This window comes from Mustela putorius, unplaced genomic scaffold (genome assembly GCF_011764305.1).
Source record: "Mustela putorius furo isolate JIRA1106 unplaced genomic scaffold, ASM1176430v1.1 tig00000253_pilon_pilon_pilon, whole genome shotgun sequence".
Taxonomy (NCBI): Eukaryota; Metazoa; Chordata; class Mammalia; order Carnivora; family Mustelidae; genus Mustela; species Mustela putorius.
In genome coordinates this window covers 6678514-6700387 of record NW_025421329.1, presented here as the reverse complement: position 1 = coordinate 6700387, position 21874 = coordinate 6678514, and the positions used below count along the sequence as shown (strand labels likewise).

The window sequence follows — 21874 nt, the reverse complement described above, 5'->3', positions numbered from 1 at the left end:
CTGTAGGACCTACTCTGTCTTTCATCTGGCCCAAGAAGGTGCCATTATCTATGCTTCAAATACTAATAAAGTTTGATGCCTATTTTTTTAAAATAAAAATACAAATAGAGGTTCTAATATTTCTTTCCTGCACACATGAATTATCCTGGGCATCTCCTGCAGTATTTTGTAGAAGAGAAAAATTACTCTCATGTTCCAAGCAGGTGCTTTCTCTAAATGATGTCACAGAACAACAGAGAACACATTCCTTCTGTCCCTGTATAAAGGGTTTGCAACTGAGAGTCAAGGGCTATAGTTCCACTATTATTGATGCCAGTGTCTTGGTTGTGACTGATGGTGAGCCCTGCCACTTTGGGTTTTTCATTTATGAGATGAGTGTACTGGTCTGTGGTTAAGGTCCTTCCTAGCACCTACTTCCAAAAGAGGGCAGTCATACTGTTGATGAACTTGTTGCAGGTTTTCTTTCTAGGAGCAAACCGCAGTTATCATTCAAATCTTCTCATCGAAAATAGCTTAATATTCCATAATATGCTCTAAGTAGTGAGATTAGGATGGGTTTTGTATTCCTGTTAGCTTTTAAAATATTTTTCTAAATTTCCTGTAATAAGCATGTATTGTTTTTGTAATAGAAAATACTAAAAAATAAACAAATATGTACAAAATAATCCTCAAAAAGAAACATAAAAAGATCCAGGCTTAGGAAGAAAAGAATGAGAATGTTTCATGCATGATAACCCCATGCCGGCCAGTTGGCTTCAAAGCATCTTTTTGCAATTGTTAGTTTGCCATAAAAAATTCAAGCAGACAGGCCAGTTTCTTCTCATGGTTCAGTAGAGTGAAAACATGATTTCTGAAATGTATTTATTTTAACAATTCCAATAACAATAGAACAACTCAGTTGCTTCCTGGAGCTTGGTAAAGAGGTATTTATCCTAAAGCAATTTAGTAAACTTGTAGATAACCATTGGCTCATCAGCTATTAATTTAGACTCATAAATAATAACCTTCAACCCACATGCTGCCAGATGAGAAGGAGGAAGAAAATCTAGAAAGAACTTTAACTTCTGCAGCAAAATTTTGAAAAGTGATATTGCAGAGATGCTCAGAGGGACAAAAGTCAGTTCTGAACATACAAGTCACATCTCCTGAACCCCAAGCCAAGACCTGAATCTGATAACAGGATAGGATGTTAGTTATTGAGGCTGCCATGCATAACTGGTGAGGAAGTGGCAGGCTGGTTGGGGTTCAGCCAGTTGGGCTGTACACAAACATAAATGGGTAGGAAGGACGTATGTGGTGCCTCTTGCCTTGACTACACTGTGACCTAATATGCCGGAGAGCTTGCCTGCTCTGCCTGTTCTCCCACACTACGCTCTCCATCTGTTCACCTTTGGCATGTGATCTGGGGGTAATTTTCTTCCCAGGTGACCCCACATAGCAGGTATGGAGAGAAATTACTTTCTTTTTCTACCCACTGGGCCTTCACCTGAACACCCACCTGTTAGTACCATATCTGCACATCAGGGGCTCACAACCAAATGGGGCTGGTGATTAACATTTTAGGAAAGGGTTTCCATAGATAGGCCCAACACCGCCCATTACGAATTCCATGAATGTGACTGGTCTGTAATAGCACTGTTCAAGAGAACTTTTCACAATGATGTCAATCATCTGTGGTGGGTTGTGCAGTGCGGTAGCCATTAGCCATGTGCAGATGTTGAGCCCGTGAAACACGGCAAGTGTGACTGCAATACTGAATTTTTAATTTTATTTAATCTTTCTATTTCTAAAATCTAAACTGTCACATCTGACAATTGGCTATCATTTGGACAATGCACATCTAAGGTGTTCATAACTGTAGACAATGTGTGAATTTTCCAGAGCAATTTTTTTTAACTGTATGTTAGATTCTAGACCTCCTTTGTAACCCAGATGGTTCAGTTTCAACTTTAAATGATATTCTAAACCTACTTGGTTGCTTTTGGTGCCAGTGGTTTGAAATGAAATGTCTTCAAGTGTTGCTTATATAGAAACCTTTGATCCATTCCTCTGCAGTAAAGTACCCTGGGAGGTATGCTATTGAGTCTAGTCTTCATATATTACTGATTGAATTACTGATTGAAAGCACCTGATTTCACACTTATTTAATTCTTGATAATGACCTCTCCCTGAGTAGTTTTTTTCCCCAGAGTATGACTCTGAAAAAAAAAAAAAAAAAACAGAAGGATGTGAAATCTCATAGGTACCTCCAAATACATATTAAAAAAATAAAGTACAGTAAGTGCCTATATTAATGCAATCTGAAAACATTCATTAACTTGAATTTTTGAAAGAAGCACTAAATTTTCCTAAATTTATATTAATTTTGGATGGAGAAGAAATATTGCATAAAAGCCTGAAAAGGTCTTCCATTCCATAAAAGCTAATATGGACTTGTAGCAAACATGAACACTTGAGCTAAAGTAATTACAACAATTTAAATCTTTCAAATACTTTTACATCATCATCTACTTTTACTTTGTGATGTGGGAAAGTTTATCATAAATTATATCACCACTTCATAAATGAGGAAATTGATGCTCAGTGAGGTAAGACGGCTTGCCCCAAATTCACAAAGCTAATAAGCAACAGTGCAGGAATTGAACCCTCTGTTTTAGCCTAGTGTCCTCTGCATTTTAAGGAAAGAGAATAATTCACTTTTTAACACTTTTGAACTAAATTCTCTTAGAATATATACCAAGAGTATACAGGTACAGCATGACAAAGATGGCAGCCAGCCATCTGGCTGTATGGAGGTGGGGGCTACAGATAACCTGTTGGTGGCTGCAGTGGTCTTGCCACAAGATGTTTCCTTGTTTTCTTAAATCTTGGTGAAAAGTTTGAATTCTTAAATAACATTGTAGATCGGTCCAAGAGACATATATGTGAGTTATGTCTTACACTTTACATGATTCATTCATGTACAGTTCACATGCAGCACAGTCTTTTGGGATGCAGGGTCATCCCTGCACTGAAATTGTCTCCTCAGGTATTAATATGTAATTTAAACATACACATTTCCTTTCAGATAGTGAAAACACTGGTTTTCTTTTATAGTATGAAAACTATCAGATTACTCTCTTTTATGAGGTAATAATGCCCCACTTGGAAGGGGTGATACAAGGACTATGGGAGTTCACATTGGATAAAGTGGGTAGAGAGATCTGGTGAAGAGTGATCCATTAATCAAAGTGAGTTCCTTTCTCTTGGGTTGCTAACTAGGAGTGGACTTACTGAGTCCTATGGTAAGAAACTGGGTCATAATGTGAGATACTGGCAGTTCTCCAAAAAACAGATGTGCCACTTTACATCTCTGCTAGGAAGATGGGGGTTCCAGTTTCTTCACATCTTCACCATCACTTGGTTGTTGTCAGTTTTTTGTTTTCGTTTTTGTTTTTGTTAGCCATTCTTGTGGGTATACAATGATTCCCAGTTTTATTGTTATAGGATTCTCCAGGAGATGAGGAAGCAGAGGGAGGTGAGGGTAACAATGGAAGTAAAGGGATTATTAAAAATCTGTCCCTCAGTATCATCCTGCTTTCTCATCCTGAGCCTGTCCTCAGGACGCACAACAAGTTTCCCCTAGAAATACTTTTTTAAACCCCTAATATTCTTTTTTCCCCCACACATGGGCTGAAATATGATGAACACCTGATTCTAAAGTGCAATAGTAGCTAGCTAGGCTAAGTAAAATCCATGCATGCACTTTTTAAACCTTCATTTTAGCTTGTTTGAGGTAGCTTTTTACTTTCTCCCACACCAAATTCTTTTATTATTATTTTTATTAACATATAATGTATTATTTGCCCCAGGGGTACAGGTCTGTGAATCATCAGGCTTACACACTTCCCAGCACTTACCATACAAAGATTTGTAAATGAATTTTTAAACAGCATTATTCATCATAGTTAAAAACTGGAAACAATCCAAATGTCCCATCCACTGGCAAACGGTAAGTAAAATCTACATATTCATGCAATGGAATACTACTCAGTAATAAAAAGGAAAAGATGAAAGATAATGCCACAGCACGGGTGAACCTCAAAGACAGTATGCTGGGTGCAAGAGGCCATACATGAGGTATGACTCCATTTATATAATGTTTCTAGAGAAAGCGGATCAGCGGTTGCCTTGGATAGGAGCAGGAATGGGGATGATGGCAACAGCCATGAAGGAACCTTCTAGGGTGATGAAGATAAAAACTGGACTGTATTATTGATCGAACAATTGTACAAATTTACTAAAACTACTGAACTATATACTTAAAATGAGTGATTTTTATGATCTGTGATTGTATTGTAATAAAGCTGCTAAAAAATGAAAATAAATAAATAAATAAATGTGAGTTCCCACCCCTCATCTCCCATGTTAGATTTATGTTAATGGATACTGAGCCAGCTGGCTTTAAATTCTTATTAATAAAAGCCCTTCACATTAAAAAAAATACCTTGGCTGCGAGATGGGTACTCATTTCTCTTCCATTCATTCACAGGCACTATCTTCAAGGGAAAGATTCTGACCAACATCAATAAGACCAAGGCACATGAAATAAGAATTTATACCTTCCTGTAAAAAACTAAGAACTTTTCCCCTAACGTAACGAATAAGACAAGGCTGTCCACACCCATCACTTCTATTCAATATAGTACTGGAAGTCCTAGCCACAACAATCAGACAAGAAAAAGGAATAAAAGGCACCTAAATTGATAAGGAAGAAGTAAAACTTTCACTGTTTACAGATGACATGATACTATCTGGAGAAAATCTTAGACACCTCACCAAAAAAAAAAAAAAAAAAAAGCACTATTAGAACTGATAAATGAATTCAGTAAAGCCACAGGATACAAAATTAATACACATCTGTTGTATTATTATAATATACCATATATATTAAACTGTACCTGTTGTATTTCTATACACCAATAATGAAGTAGCAGAGAGAAATTAAGAAAACAATCTATTTACAATTGCACCCAAAATAATAAAATACCTAGGAATAAACTTAACCAAGGAGGCATAAGACTTCTGTTTTGAAAATTATAAAACACTGGTGAAAGAAATTGAAGATGACACAAACAAATGGAAAGATATTCTATGCTCGTGAATTGGGACAACCAATATTGTTAAGACGCCCATATCACCCAAAGCCATCTACAGATTCAGTGCAATCCTTATCAAAACACTAATATTTTTCACAGAACTAGAATTATCCTAAAATTTGTATGGCACCACAAAAGACCCCAAATAGTCAAAACAATCTTGAAAAAGAGGAACACAATGGAAGGTACCACAACCCCAGATTTCAAGATATAATACAAAGCAGTAGTAAACAAAACCAGCCTGGTACTGGCACAGAAATAGACACATAGACCAATAGAACAGAACAGACAGCCCAGAAATAAATCCACCCTTTTATGATCAGTTAATATACAACAAAGAAGGAAAGACCATCCAATGGGAAAAAGACAGTCTCTTCAACAAATTAGTGTTGGGAAAACTGAACAGCTACATGAAAAAGAATGAAACTGGACCACTGTCTTACACTGTACACACAAAAATAAACTCAGAATGGGTTAGAGACCTAAATGTGAGACCTGAAAACATAAACTTCCTAGAAGAAAGCATAAGCAATAACCTATTTGACATCAGCCATAGAAACATTTCTCTAGTTGTGCCTCTTTTTCCAAAGTAAACAAAAGCAAAATTAAACCACTGGGACTACAGCAAAATAAAAAGCTTTTGCACAGTGAACGAAACCATCAACAAGATAAGAAGGCAACCTACCGAATGGGGAGATATACGCACATGATCTATCTAATAAGGTATTTGTATGCAAAATATATTTAAAGAACATATATAACTCAACACCAAAAATAATCCAATTAAAAATGGACAGAGGACATGAACAGACATTTTTACAAATTCATCCAGATGGCCAATAGACACATGAAAAGATGCTTAACATCACCCATTTTCAGGGTAATCAGATCAAAACCACAATGAGACATCCCTTCACACCTGTCAAAGTGGCTACAATCAAAAAGTCAAGAAATAAGTGTTGGTAAAAATGTGGAAAAAAAGGAACTCTCGTGCACTGTTGGTGGGAATGCAAACCAGTACAGCCCTTGTGGAAAACAGTATGGAGTTCCTCAAGAAATTAAAAATAGAATTATCATGTGAGCCACCAATTACACTATTGGGCGTTTACCCAAAGGAAATGAAAACACTAATTTGAAAAGATATACACACCCCTATGTTTATTGAAGCATTATTTACGATAGCCAAGATACAGAAGCAATCCAAGTAACCATCTATAGATGAATGAATAAAGATGTATTGTACAGCAGAGAGAATATAGTTTCATAATATTATTAAAAACATCGTATGGTGACAGATGCTAACTAAACATATAGTGGGGATGATTTCATAATGCATAAAAATATTGAATCACTATGATATACACCTGAAACTAAGAGGATATTGTATGTCATTTATAATTTGATTAAAAAACTCCATACTTTATGCAAAGCTCTATGGTGTTCATTGCTGACTATGTGAATGGATATGTTTATTTTTCTTTCACATTATAATTATAATATCTGAAGGGACTTGTACTGGCTATAATTTTAGGATGGTTCAAACCAATCTTGCTTTTCATCCTAGGAAAGGCTAATTCTACACAAATGTCACAGTAGGAAGGAGGGAGGTGACATATACTAGGAAAAAAAAACCCAAATTCTTTTAATTAGAGAAATATTACAAATAAAAATGAACATACATTGTGTCACACAGAATTCGGTCCCCACACTGATCTATACTTCCAGATCTAAGATTCACCATCTTAGTACCAGGGGATGTTCAAGGATACGGGTTCAGCTTCAAGGCTATGTGATTGTATGAGAAACAGCATTGGGTAGGAAGCTGCCCGTTAAAGGAAGGGGGACTGGGAATGACCAGTGAGGAGCCCGGGATGCAGCATCTGAGCATGCCCATTCAAAATCACCTTTCACAGGGTGGAGAAAAAGATTGTAATTAAATGACCAGGAAGCAAATTGAAAAGAAGGGACTTTGATTTCAGCAAATCATCTGAAAAAGGATTCCTATTTATAAGGTTATCAAACGTAACTGGTGGCAGGTGAAATGAAACAGACAAGCAGGAAACAAGAAAGGCGAAAGAGTGATTCGGTAAGTGGCCAACAGAGAAGTCTGCATTCTGGGCGAATAATTACCCAGCAATTTTTAGGTACATAGGGAAAAAAATTGACAAGCTGGAGTGGGCAGTCATATTTCAAGAAATTTTGAGAATTCTGGAAAAATGGACACCTAGAATTTAGTGTGTGATTTTTCTACTGGACACAACACAAGGCCACTGACTACAGAGGAACAGAAAAGCGTTTAAGTCATGATTAAATGACTCCAATTGGAGTCTAATAAGTGAATTAGGAGACAATGTGTGTTGGCAGCGTCCCGCTTAACAGTTCCAAAGACAGCGGCTGCACAAGGCAGCTTTCCTAAGGGAGTAACTTCTGGAGCTTCAGAGTTCAAAAGGTAATGGCAGCCTTTTACAGGGCTTCCTCAAAGCCCATTTAGAATATTGTGCACAGCAGCACTTACCCACTAAAAATAGGCCATTCGAGTGTTTGGGGAAGTGTGGAGGGCGGCGGGGCTCGCAGGAGGAGAGGGCCGTGTGAGGGCAGTCTTTGAGAGCAGAGCATGTTAAGATGTGAAAAGAGGTGGTTTAATCAAGGTTTATGAGCATCTGATGGGCTCACACAAAGAAGCTAGGGCAAGACCTATTCACGCCGCCAGGAAAAAGGGTGCTCCAGACTGTTAATTAATATTAGTGGGGAGGGATTCAGTAGGCAAGACCTTGTTTTTGCAGAGCCATCCATACGTGGGGGAAAGGAAGGTGGAGTAGTGCGAAGCAAGGAGAGCGGGCACAGGACATGCCTTGTTAAAGGCTGCAACGGACTCTGGGGAAGCAGCCTCAGCCTCGCTACGCCTTGTCCCCTCCAGCCCAGGTTCCCATTTTGTGACTTCTCAGCAGCCTCAACAAAGCTCCTACTGCCCTGTTCCCTCCACCCCGTGTCCCAAAGGAGGAACAGTATCTGCAGGGTAGGAGGGGCTGCTCATTCTAAATGCCGTCATGGGACTCAGCACCAGGGGTTTGCAAGGTTTGCGGTAGGTGTGGTCTACTTGCCCGGGACACGCTGCGGGACACGCTGCGGGACACAAGCGCTCCTCGGGGGAAGAGTACATTCTAGTTACAGATTTGTTACGTGACTTTAAATGCAGACTGATTCATAAAGGAACAAACGATAAAAATGGCCTCCCTTCTTTCCCCAAAGTGGTAAGCCAATCAGTTGATGAATTTATTTCTTTGTCTCATACACACTCGCACACTCACGCACACACACAGGGATGGATCTGTGCTCTTCATTGTTAACGATCTGTCCTGGCACTGCAAGGTGAAAACAAAGAATAAGATCCAAGCCAGCCTGGGCCCCAGACCCTCAGCTGTGCTGCCGTCCTGTGGCAGCTGTCCAGCCGTGCATCATGGTGGCTGACTGCTCAGCCGCCACCAGCACCATGGGATTCCACATGGCTCCAAGCAAGCCCCTCCACAGGCAGCCAGAGCCAGCACTCATGAGGCCTCGACTGCTCGAGCATCTGCCCCCATGGCTGCCACTGTTCCCGCTGGCCCTGCCAGTGCCTGCTCTGTCCCGGCCCTTGATGGGGTGAGAATGGGTTGGGGGAAAATGAAGGGAAAGGCTCCAGAGAGGTTCTTTGAACCGGAGGAGGAGCCTCGTTTTGACATCTCATCCGTCTTGCAGAAGACAGAGTGGCTGGTTGACGGTCAGCCACCATCCCCCCTCCACACACACATACCCCTCACCCCCAGCATGGAGGATGGCGGCCCTAGGCATGGTGGACCGACATGGCCTGGATTCTAACAAGCATACTGCTGAAGCTGCCGAGGTCAGGGCAATCATTGGTAATCACACTGCAGCCAAAATAAGCGAAGCCATTTGCCCTTCCTGCTCGCAGAAAGCCTTGCCAGGCTGTCTGACAACAGACAGGGCAGGCGGTGATGGGCCAAGAATTAGCATTGGGGCCTGGCAGCATTTCATGGCACTTGAGAAGAATGTGGCTGCAGCTGCATGTACACGCTAATGCACGTGTGGGAGGGACTGACAAGGCCCATGGCCTCAGTCCGTCACTTGACCATGAGCAGTGACCTCTGCTGATCAGCCATTGTCTTGCCACCCTCCTTGCCTCTTTCTTACAGATGGCGGTTGGCATAACCGGATATGGCCTGTCCTAGTGTTGTCTCATTTTGCCATCCCAAATATTCACTCTTAGAAAATCAAATTAACTTTTAAAATTATTACTATCATCAGTCAACAGCTGCGCCCCAGCCAGTGGTCCCAAGCTTGCAGAGTCTGTCTGTGTCAGCACCACCTTCCTGTCCTTCCTCTCAGGGAAAAACAAACCAACAAGGGCTTTTGGATTTGGTCAAATGTGAAAACATTTTTTTTTTCAGAGAAGACTTTTGACATAGGCTCCCCTTCGAGTAAAAATTTTCTTGAACTACCGACTGATTCCCCTCTAATTCAAAATTTTGGGGGAGGTTAAAGCAACAATAAAATCTTATGTATAAGCTAAGGAACAAATGCATTAATTTTTACAAAGACTTGTATTTTTCCTTATTTAAAAAAAATATTGGAGTCAAGTCTATAAACTTTTGAGGAGGGAAATCCTTTGATTAAGAAATTTGGTAGTTCACCAAATTTGATATTATACCTAAATATAGTTTATGATTGGAGGCATATAGGAAAAGATCCTCATCTATGAAAGATTTCAAAAATTAAGTACTCTTTGTGGAAAACAATAAAAATCCATGTGTGATAAAAATGCTAATAAAAATAAAAATAATTTAATAATAAAAATATTTTATTTTTAAAATATAAAAATTAAGGGCCGGGACAGAGCAAGCACTGGCAGGGCCAGCGGAAATGGTGGCAGCCATGGGGGCAGATGCTTGAGCAGTCGAGGCCTCATGAGTGCTGGCTCTGGCTGCCCGTGGAGGGGTTTGCTTGGAAACTTTCTTATTTTGATAAAGGATATCCACAAAAATATACGGCAAATGTCGTACAGTTCATACTGAACACATATATTCCCTCTAAGATTGAGTGAGGCTAGGGGGGCTCCTGGGTGGCTCAGTGGGTTAAGCCTCTGCCTTCAGCTCAGGTGATGATCCCAGGGTCCCGGGATTAAGCCCTGCATGGGGCTCTCTGCTCAGCAGGGAGCCTGCTTCCTCCTCTCTCTCTGCCTGCCTCTCTGCCTACTTGTGATCTCTGTCTGACAAATAAATAAATAAAATCTTAAAAAAAAAAAAAAGAGTGAGGCAAGGATGCCGTCTCTCACTACTTCTATCCTACCTTTTAAGGCAAAGCTTAGCCACTGTAGCAAATAGGAAAAAGAAACAAAAGCTACAAAGATTGGAAAAGAGGAAACAAATTGTTATTATTTGCAGATGATACAATTTTTCTGTGTGGAAAATCTAAAACAATATAAAGGAAATGATATGAATAAATGAGAGAGTTTAGCAAATTTGTAGAATGTGAAAACATACAAAAAGTGCATTTCTATGTACTATATAGCAGCCATCAATAAGCAAATGTTTAGGGCGCCTGGGTGGCTCAGTGGGTTAAGCCGCTGCCTTCAGCTCAGGTCATGATCTCGGGGTCCCGGGATCGAGTCCCGCATTGGGCTCTCTGCTCGGCAGGGAGCCTGCTTCTTTCTCTCTCTCTCTCTGCCTGCCTCTCTGCCTACTTGTGATTTTTCTCTGTCAAATAAATAAATAAGATCTTTAAAAAAAAATAAGCAAATGCTTATTTACAACAGCAATAAAAATTTAAAACCACTTTGGATTATATCAAACAAAAATTTTGCAAGGCATCATGGAGAAATGGAAAACATTTTAAATCTTTATTGAAAGATACTAAAGACACCTAAATAAATCAAGACCCATACTATGTTATATCATAACATATGGGCTTAATATCAAAGATGTCAAATATCAAAAATGTCCATTCCTACTGATCTAAGGTTCAATGCATTTCTTATCAAACCCAATGGGGCTTTTCAAGGGGCTTCACAAGTGTACTATAAAAACTACTGTAAGAGGGAAGGGACAAGAATACCCAAAACACCCTGAAGAAGATGAACAGATTACATTAAAATTAAGAATTTCATTTTAATTCTGTTAACTGACACCGTAAAGTGAAAAGACAAGGCTCAAAATGTTAAAAATATACAACTAACATGTATATCCAGAGTGCATAAATGACTCCTGTGAATGAGTCATTCACTGGTGTTTCCCAGAAACTATTACAAATGGCCCGTGAGCAAATGAAAAGACACTGAGATGTGTTACTAGTCAGGGCAGGGAAATTAAAACCACAGGAAGATACTTTTTCACATAACCAGAATGACTATACTGCCCAGTCCCAATAGTGCCACAGGTTGACCAGGCTGTGGAGGCATTCTCTGGTACTGTGGGAGGAAGTTTACAGAGACACAACTAGTTGGGGAAAATTTCAGCACCACCTAATAAACCCAAGAGAAGTTCTCACATGTGAGGTGTGCCCCAAGTGTCCACAGCATTGTTTGTGATGGGAACAAGTTAAACATCAATCAAACAGACAGAGGAGTGGAGACAGTAGTATGAGGGAATATTTATAGCAGTCTAAACAAATGGTGTGAGGGGAAGTGTTGACTTTTTCTACTCTGCCATGGAATTGACTCAAAAACAAGCAAAACTAATTTACTATTTAGGAATTATGTGGTATACTTCTAGAACAAGGGTTGGCCTGGAGCTTTCTTTGGTATGAAGTTTTACTGGGACACAGACATGTCCATTTGCTTGTGACACAGACATGTCCATTTGCTTGTGTGTTATCTGGTCACGTTTACAGTACAACAGAAGAACTGAACACTTGTAATGAAGTTATACGGCCCTCAGAGCTTAAAATATTTACTATTTGGCCCTTTATAGAGAAAGTTTGCTGATCCCTGCCTTACCGGAAAGGCAGGGAGTGATTAACCAATCCTCGTGACCTCCACGGACACAGAGCAATGTGATGAGAGAAGACTTGTAACATTCTCAAGTAAGAAATCCTCTTTTTCTTTCTTTCTTTTTTTTTTTTTTAACTTTAGAGAGAAAGTGGGTGTGAGCACAGGTGGGAGGGGCAGAGGGAGAGAGAATCTCAAGCAGACTTCCTGCTGAGCATAGAGCCCAACATATGCTCAATCTCTCAACCCTGAGATCATGGCCTGAGCAGAAATTTGGAGTTGGGTGCTTAACCACCTGTGCTACCCAGGTGCTCCCAGAAATTATTATTATTATTATTATTTTAGATTTTATTTATTTATTTGTCAGAGACAGAGGGAGAGAGAGCGAGCGAGCACAGGCAGACAGAGAGGCAGGCAGAGGGAGAAGCAGGCTCCCCGCCGAGCAAGGAGCCCGATGTGGGACTCGATCCCAGGACCCTGGGATCACGACCTGAGCCGAAGGCAGCTGCTTAACCAACTGAGCCACTCAGGTGTCCCCAGAAATTATTTCTTAAGAAAGGTGGGCATGCCAGGGCACCTGGGTGGCTCAGCCAGTTAAAATTCTGTCTTTGGCTCAGGTCATGATCTCAGTCAGGGTCCTGGGATCAAGCACCAGTCAGGCACCCTGATCGGTGGGGAGCTTGCTTCTCTCTCTTTCTGCCTCTCCCCATGCTGTGCTCTCTCTCTCTAATACAAACAAATAAAATCTTAAAAAAAAAAAATGGGTGGGAGGGACACAGAATTCTAGTATTATTATCCCTTAAAGTGTACACACGTTTTATATGCTTTTTTGTTTGTATGATATAGTCTGCAGTTTAAACATATTTTTTAAATTATTTATTTATTTATTTGAGAGAGAGAGAGAGAGAGAGAGCATGAGCCCAGCGGGGGCGGGGGGTGGCGACAGGGTGGGGGAATAGACTCCCCACTGAACATGGAACCCAACTCAGGACTTGATCCCAGGACCCTGAGATCAAGACCTAAGCTGAAGGCAGAAGCATAACCGACTGAGCCACTCAGGTGTCCCAATTTAAACATATTTTTAAGAGGAAAGAGATTGCTCCTGATTCTAGCAGTCACTGCTTTGGGTATCAAGGACACTGGAATTCTACGATTTATGTCCTACATCTGTATCTGATACCGGCTCTGTCATTATCTTGCTTTGTGCAGAGAAGGAAGTTCTTCTAACCTTTTGAAGCAACATACTTTCCAAGAATAGCTTTCTACCTTAAGATTCTAGTCCTCCCAGGGACTAGAACATGTCTTAGCATTTGAAAAGACAGGCACAAATCACAGAGTCTAACCACCCTACTGTGCAGAATCCCCTTAACAATGTCTTATACAAGTGGCCTCCCCCTTTGCTTTAGCACATGCTGGGAGGAAGGCTGGGGCCACAAATAACTTACCTGTGGTTGTGGAATTCCCACCAGGACCACGTGCTCTCATATCCTGCTTCCAAATCTCCCTCTTCAATTTCTGACCACTCTCAGCAGCCCCATGTTGAAAGGGACTTGACTATCATTTCATCTGGACCTGGCTGTGGTGTGAAGGCTGTGCTTGGATGCATCTGGGATCCAGGCCTGTGTGTAGCCATGGGGACCACATATGGACACATCAAGAGTCCATGCACTTCTCCATGTGACCCTCACTCTCTTCAGTGCTAATGGTCAGATAATCTCTTTTATCTTAGAATAAAATTTCTGCCCTTCTAGCCTCTCCCATGGGTTCCCGTTTGGCTTTCTGGTGTATCACAAAACACGTCCCTCATTCACAAGACATTATAAATGTTTGCATCTCCTCTTAGTAAAGTGTAATGTTCAACTTACCTGTAGAGATCTGGGATCAGCTTGTCCTCGTACCGATTACACAGGTTGTTGAGAAGTTGCTCATGCTGGCCAAAGAGGCGGATGTAATTGGAGGCAGGGAAAGGCTCTTTCGAAAGGCACGTGATGGTTTCCACCATTTTATACTTGTTGATATGTATCCGGAAGTAAGTCCCATTTTTTGCATTACCAGTTACTATTTCTAAACCCTGGTGGCGGGGGGTATGTGTGTGAGGGAAATCAGAAAAAAAAAAATTAGAAACATTTCTGGACTTTGGGAACTTTATCATAGCAATTTATTTTTCATATATAACACACAGGTTGCATCTTATCACACATCGCAAATGACAGCAATAGATATTGACTAAACTCAACAGAAGCTAACCCTGTGTCTGTAACCACATACCGGACTTAATGACTAAATGTTCCTTGGGATATTTTAAACTGTGATTGCATTGTTCCACGTTTCTAAATCAGTTGCTAGGTTACAACCAGGTTCTCTGCTATTCAATACCTTGCACAGATAATACAAGGAACTGGGTTTATTCTCTTCTGTGAGGTGTGTTAAGACTGTTAATTTTAAAAATTTTTTTCACAGCCCCATTTTGAGAAAAACCTCCTAGTCTCTGGTGATCAGAAAAAATTTCAGGTTTTTTTTAAAAGAAGTTTCTGTAAGTAAAAGAAACAAGTGAAAGGCGATTCCCTGCCAGTTAGGTTTGAGGAGGGTCAGCTGTGTGGTCAGGTCCATTCCCAGGAAGAAGGTTCAAGTTCATGGGCAGGAAGTACACAGGTACATGCTGCGGGCTACTTTTTAGTTCATAAGTTGTCAAAGGTGAAGATGCATAGCTTTGTGTCTCCTAGAAGCTGGCTAAAACTGCTGCATGAACCCACATGAAAAGGGAATATGCTGCCTGATAAATCCCATGTCACGATCCCTTTTTCTATTTCAGCCCCTAATGGCTATGGACCTACCAACTGGAGACATGCTCCCCACCAGCTCAGGCAACCAAACTGAGAACCATCGGTGGAAAAACATGGGGTTCTGTTGGTGGCAGATGAACCTGCACTTTGCCCCTAGACTCTGAACTTAGTACAGTTACATTCAATAAAGCTTTCCTGAGAGCATATAGATTTAAGCTTTTGCTCTGCACTTAAATGTGGCATTTTAGAAATCCAAGGCGAGTTGGACTACACTGATCTCAAACATTTACTTAGTCCTGGACATCCCTGGGGATTTTGTCTAAACAAGGACACATGGTTTAACCAAATTTTTAAATAAATTGAAACAACTGGTGGGTATTTGGGCATCATGTGGCAAAGCCCTGGGGAGGAATCCGCCAATGGAAAGGGCATACAGTGACATATACCGGAGGGATGTCAGGTAAACCCTGGGCCAACCCCACATAGATGTGTGAAACTGTGTATCTAAGGGTCAGGGGGAGAGCAGATATATAGCTTAGGAAAGGGGTTGGGTGTGGCACCTCAAGGTAGGTGCCGGTCATCCATCACTCACAAGATGGTTGGATACAGACAGGAAATCTACCTCCATAGCAATGCAGAAGGCATCAGCTAACAGGACAATGGGACATCCACACAATGGGATGCAACAAGTCCAACAAAAATCATTGGTAAACTATATTCCACATCAGGAAAATACGTTTACAGTACATTTGATACTATATAAGTATAGTATCAAAATTTGTATAACTTATACAGTATCATTCTATTTTTATAAACATACATGGTATCATTCTATTGTTTTACTGTCAACACTTTAACACACTGTTCAAATGGTCAATCTGTGGTTGACAGACAGGGTCACTCACTCTTAGTGTTTCTCTTTCTGCTCATTTGACTATCTGTTGTTTCTATTTTTAAAAAATGACTATCATTTTTGGGGCGCCTGGGTGGCTCAGTGGGTTAAAGCCTCTGCCTTTGGCTCAGGTCATGATCCCAGGGTCCTGGGATTGAGCCCCGCATCGGGTTCTCTGCTCAGCAGGGAGCCTGCTTCCTCCTCTCTCTGCCTGCCTCTCTGCCTACTTGTCATCTCTGTCAAACAAATAAAATCTTTTTAAAAAATGACTACCATTTCTAACATGATAAAAAGTTATTTTTAAGTACAGTGGTTGTGCTGTGGCAGGGAATCAGACAGGGAGAGAGAGAAAGAAAAATGAAACAAAGTAGAAGGAGCAGGAGAGAATGAAGGAAAGAGGGAAAGAGGGACCCTGGGAAGGAAGGATTTGGGTGTGGAAGGGTGGGGCTCGTCTGGACTCCAGAAGAGTCTCAAAAAAGCCAGACCCCGAGCCACTGGCTGTGGACTGCCGGCTCTCCTTATCTGTATCTGATTATCCCCTCACGCTCTGCTCCTGATGCAAGTTACTTCCCTAGTTCTAGATGGTCCCACAGACTTTATTCCATCAGGTGTGTTTCCTCACGTCTTGACTTCTCAGACTAAATAGCAAACACCTCCCAAAGTAGAACGTGTGACATCACAGGGTCAGCTTTACCTGGCAGCCCACTGGAACAAAGGCTATTTCTGAATTAAATACACTTGGAGCTATGAGAGTGAAGAATGTGCCAGCCATGTGTGTTCCTAAGATTAAATACAAAACTAAAGACCCTCTGAGTTTGGCACTCACAGCTTTAGGCTTAGACTCCCTTCCACCCCAGGGGTGGAAGGCCACCTTTATTCTCAGGAGGGCTGCCTAGGTGGAAAGTCGAGTGAGTCTCTGAGGAGAGGCTTCTCCCTGGCTTCAGGGGTAGGGCAGCTGGGGGTTCCAGGAGAAAGGTCACTGACAACAACTCCATAGATTTAGTACCAGGTTTCCTCAGGGCTCACTGGAGGGCAGAGTCCACAATCCTACAAGGTCTTGTGGGATTTAAAATTTCTTTAAGCTGAAGGATTAAGGAAAGGAACCCAGGCATCAAAGGGGCATACTTTGTGATCCACCCATATGATGGACTTGGACTTTGCAAAGCATTTCACTTCTGCTCAGGAGGACTCTTTGTTTAGAGAGACTGATTTGGACAAGGCCAACCACCTCAACACAAGGGCCACAGTAACTTAGTTGGTGGCATCTTGACATGTGTTTGCAGAGCTGGGCCACGTTGTTCCACAGAAGGGGGATACGGTCAGCATCGCTTTCAATGATTTGTTGTCATGCTATCTGTTGGGAGTTGTTTGGTCTTACTTTTTGATTTAAAGATTGAATGACAATCTTTGGGTGGCCTCTGTGTTTTCACACATTAATCTATGAGGGCTTTAAGAAGGCAGAAAATGGCCATATTGTAGTGGGGAAAAAAAAATGACCATGCTGTGCTACGAGAGCCAATCTCAACTACAGAAATAATTTTGTCCATTTTAATGAGATCTGGCACTGTGTTAGCATAACCAGGGGGCTGTTCTGGGAATGGGGAACACATCGAAATATTTTGCATTGACATTAAAGACAAGTCACCTACAGATGGGTCTCTCAGACTACAAATTACTCTGAGAGGACCAGGCAGTCTTATCTGAATTTCCTAGGTCATTCCTAGGTGCAGTTACTGACAGGCTAGGAAAATACAGTGAAGTCCAGAATTCTTCCCGTCTATCATCACAGAAAATCGCTCCATAAAATGATGGCTTGGGGCAACTTCCAGCCCTGCCACTCCATAAGGGATTTTGAGGGAATGATGATGATTTCATACACTTTCCAATTCTGTGGGATGTGTCTAGTTGCTTGCTTTATTTTAAGTATATAAGTAAATCATTAGGAAATGTGGATTTTTTTTTTTAATGTGGATCTTGAATTTAAGATTTTGGCAGAGTCACTGGTTCTGGTGTAGTACTTTTCCCCCTTCCTTTTTTCCTGAATACAATTATCCTTTTGAGTTCCTTTATGATTTTGACAAAGGTTGGAAAATGGCTGTGGAATTCATGCCAAATGGAAGATACAGGAGTAGTCAGACTTGGTATGCAAGAAATCAAGTCCCCAGCTCTCATGATGAACACACAATTTTAAATTTGATGGTATCCAAGGCAGAATTTGTTGTGACAAATTTCTTTATTCCATGGTGTATAAGCCAACAAAGCATGTGGACTGGAATCTGTAAATTAGTTTATTATGTAGGGGTCCCCTTTCTTCTTTTTGTCAGGTTACCTCTCAGAGAGCTCATGAATTACTAAAGTGTCTTCTTACTTAAAGATTCCAATTAGTGAGTGCTATAAAAGTCTGATAAAATTCATCTGCTCTATATTTATTGGAAGAATAGCGATTCAGTTTCTCTTATGAAATATTGTTCAATGGGCTCCATTCTCAATCAATTGGTTTTATTTAGGTAACTGCCTGACCATTTTGGCAACAATTTTACTTAATCAAATTAATTCCAACCCTAAAAGATTGCCATGGAACCATCCTACATTTTTTTTTTTTTTCTTGGAGAATAAAATGGGAAAAAAAAATCTGTTTAGATCTTCTGTACTAATTAAAGAGGAGGCCCACCTGGCAAAATGGTTAATTAAAGTCAGGGGTCCTGTTCAAATACTGTCATAGCACCAGCCAAAGAATCTATTTAAGTTGCATTCTTATTAAAACTCATTATCTTAAAAAAAAAGGGCCCTTTTTAAGGGGTCCTTATTAAAAACCTTCTCTGACTTTATTCAGAGAGAGGGCCAGGAGTTCATAAATAAATGACACCACATGCAGGAAATCACACAGTGTCCTTGAAGAATCTGGCTCTGTCTGAAACCAAGTTCAATATTTTCTAGCTCTTGAACGTAATATTTGGGTCCAATTATTTATCTCTGATGACCAAAGTGCTCAGCCCCTGAACACAACATCTGGGCTTCATCCTATGTAACGCCTCATGTCATTGGCAGCAGACTGTATTTTTGAAAGATGACCACAATGACGTCCCCAATCCCACATACTCACCTGCAATATGACCTTGACATTGAGAGACCTCTGTGTACTCTCTTCATGGTGTTGGAGGCTGTGACTGCTCCAATAGATGGTTGGGAAAGGGACACTATGTGACTATGAAGGATGGGTCATAAGAGGCACTGCAGCTCCACTTGCACTCAGAGCCCTGAGCCATCACACAAGAAGACTGACCCCTCTGGGGCTGCCATGCCGTGAGGAAGCCCAGGTGACCAGGATAGCACAGGTGGCATGCTCTGGTTAGCACTCCCTGTGACTGAATAATTTCAGCCCAGGTGAGTACAAGCCTTCATAGGATCCACCCACTGAGTCACAATTAATCTTCCAGTCTTCCCAGATGAGGCTCCAGATATTGTGGGGCAGGGAGACAAGCCATTCCCACCGACTGTGCCCTGTCCTAATTCCTGACCCACAGAATCTGTGAGCAGAACCAAATGGCCGTTTCATGTTGCTAAGTTTTGTTACACAGCAATAGACACCAGAACACTATTCCTCTATGATCTTTCCTTTATTTGCAAGAAAATCTGTAATCAGACCATGTATACAGGATATACCTAGAACAATCTGAGAGAAGCATAAGAGAAATAAGTTTTAAATACATAGCTTCTATCCTTCCCCTACAAGAATCACGTTTCATTATTTATCTGGACCTATAATTGACAACAACATCCACCATGGACTAGTTACCTGTTTTGTTCCTTAAAGGCACTGTTACAATATATGTAATCCCTGATAGAACCAGAAATACAAAGAAGCTGGTAACTTGTTCTATGTCCAGAGGAAATACACAGAAGGGTGGGGATTCTTATTTCCTTTCTAGGTGAGAGGCGAATAGCCTGTGCCGTTTTGAGTCTGCCTCCCTAGAAGGATCTTTCCAACAGCTTCTACTTACATCTCATTGGCCAAAACCTACCACAGGGCTAACACTATTTCAAGGAAATCTGGGAAATGTGTTTCTTTTACATTGGTCAGCCTGTTAACTCTTAAAAATATTCAGGATAAAGAAAATAGGCAACTTACAGTGTCTGCCTCACTGACAAAAAAGCAAACATGACAAACACCCGTTCGGTACCATCTGCCAGAGGATCTAATCTGAGGAGGTTGCCTATTGACCAACCACACTGTGTCCTTTCTAGTTACCTTGAACCCAGGGGGGATCCTACCCCACAGCTTCTGCTTTTCCTGGATGGCCCTTCTGGGGTAATTCAGGCAGGGAGGGAGAACAATGGGTTCTGGATGACATCCCAGACCCTGAACAATGTATTTGTACAATGCTGCAAAGGGGGTTAGTTATCTATTGGTGCATCACAGATTACCTCAAAAGTTAGCGACTTACTGTCCTTCCGCAGGTGAATGGATAAATAATTTGTGTTCCAACCAGACAATGGAATATTATTCAACACTAAAAAGAAATTCCCTCTCAAGCCATAAAAAGACATGGAGGAAACCAAGGCACATTACTAAGTGAAAGCGGCAATCTGAAATCATACTGTATGATTCCAACTATATGACATTCTAGAAAATGCAAAACTATGGAGACTGTGAAAAGATCAGTGGTTGCAGGGGTTTGTGTGGAGAAGTAAATGAAACAGGCAGAGAACATGGGAATTTTAGAGCTACAAAACTCCCCTGTATGATGCTGTAATGGCAGACACATCATTATACATTTGCCCAAACCCATAGAATATTTAACACCAAGAGTGAACTCTGAAGTAAACTGTAGACCTTGGGTGACAGTGAGGTGTTGATTTAAGTTTTATCCATTGTGTAACCACATCCAGAGTGTAGCCACTCTGGTGGGGGTGCTAATCACCAAAGAGGTTCTGTGTAAATGGAGATGGGGGTACATGGGAAGTCTTGGTACTTTCCTCTCAATTTTGCTATGAACATAAAGCTGCTCTAAAAAATAGTGTTTTTAAAAAACACTATCTTAAAACAATGATAAACTATTACCTCAATGTTTGGAAGTCAGAAATTAGGAGCAGTTTAGCTGGGAAGACTCTGCCTCAAGTTCTCCTATAAGTTTATAGCAAGATGTCTGCTGGGGCCACATCATCTGAATCCTTGACTGGGGCTGGAGAATCCACATCCAAGGCAGCTCCCTCACATGACTGACAAGTTGCTAATGGCTGGTCAGGAATCCTCAATTCCTTGCAATACTGGCTTCTCCAATGGGTGGGCTGGGGTCCTTACAACATGGCAGTAAGTGATCCAGGAGGGTGCAAGTTAGAGCTGTAGTATCTCTCATGACTTAGCCTTGAAAGTCACACACTGGGCGCCTGGGTGGCTCAGTGGGTTAAGCCACTGCCTTTGGCTCAGATCATGATCTCAGGGTCCTGGGATTGAGTCCCGCATCGGGCTCTCTGCTCGGTAGGGAGCCTGCTTCCTCCTCTCTCTCTCTCTGCCTGCCTCTCTGTCTACTTGTGATTTCTCTCTGTCAAATAAATAAATAAAATCCTTAAAAAAAAAAGAAAGAAAGTTACACACTGTCATTTCTCCAATATCCTGTTGGCTACATAGGTCAGCCCTATTTCGTGTGTGAGGGGACCACACAAGGGCCAGAATCATGGGACCATCTTGAGAGCTGGCTACCACAGTGGTTTTTCTGATGGAACAGTACATTATACTAAAGACTCTGAATAGAGAATTTCATCACCGCATAAACAAAGTATTATATTTGAAAGTAAAATGAAATTCAGGGATAATACTTACAAAATTAGGCTGGGCCATTTGTACCTCTAAGGGAGTTGGAATGGCAGGTTTGGCAATATGCAGATAATGGTAAGACCCAGGAAGAATGCCTCCTACAGGAAATGGCAAATTTTCCAGATTTTAATTTAGTTGTTAATGAAGTGGTAACAGAGTTTATTTATCTGTATATAGCACATAGGACATAGGATAAACAGAGATGCCTACCATAGTGTATGTTACTCAATCTATCCCCCTAAAGTATAGTATTAGCAAGAAACTCCC

General features: G+C 41.1%; 1 protein-coding gene across 6 annotated transcripts in view; it reads right to left on the bottom strand.

Moving 5' to 3' along the window:
- The window catches only part of CFAP61 (cilia and flagella associated protein 61), a 285685-nt gene that overhangs the window by 42237 nt on the left and 221574 nt on the right, over positions 1-21874 (bottom strand). For all 6 annotated transcript variants that reach the window (XM_013057056.2, XM_004754128.3, XM_004754127.3 and 3 more), the window contains 2 exons: positions 21614-21705; positions 13983-14188 (listed from right to left, as the gene is read on the bottom strand). In XM_013057056.2, coding sequence (XP_012912510.1) covers positions 13983-14188; positions 21614-21705 — 298 coding nt within the window. The remainder of the gene's footprint in view (positions 1-13982; positions 14189-21613; positions 21706-21874) is intronic.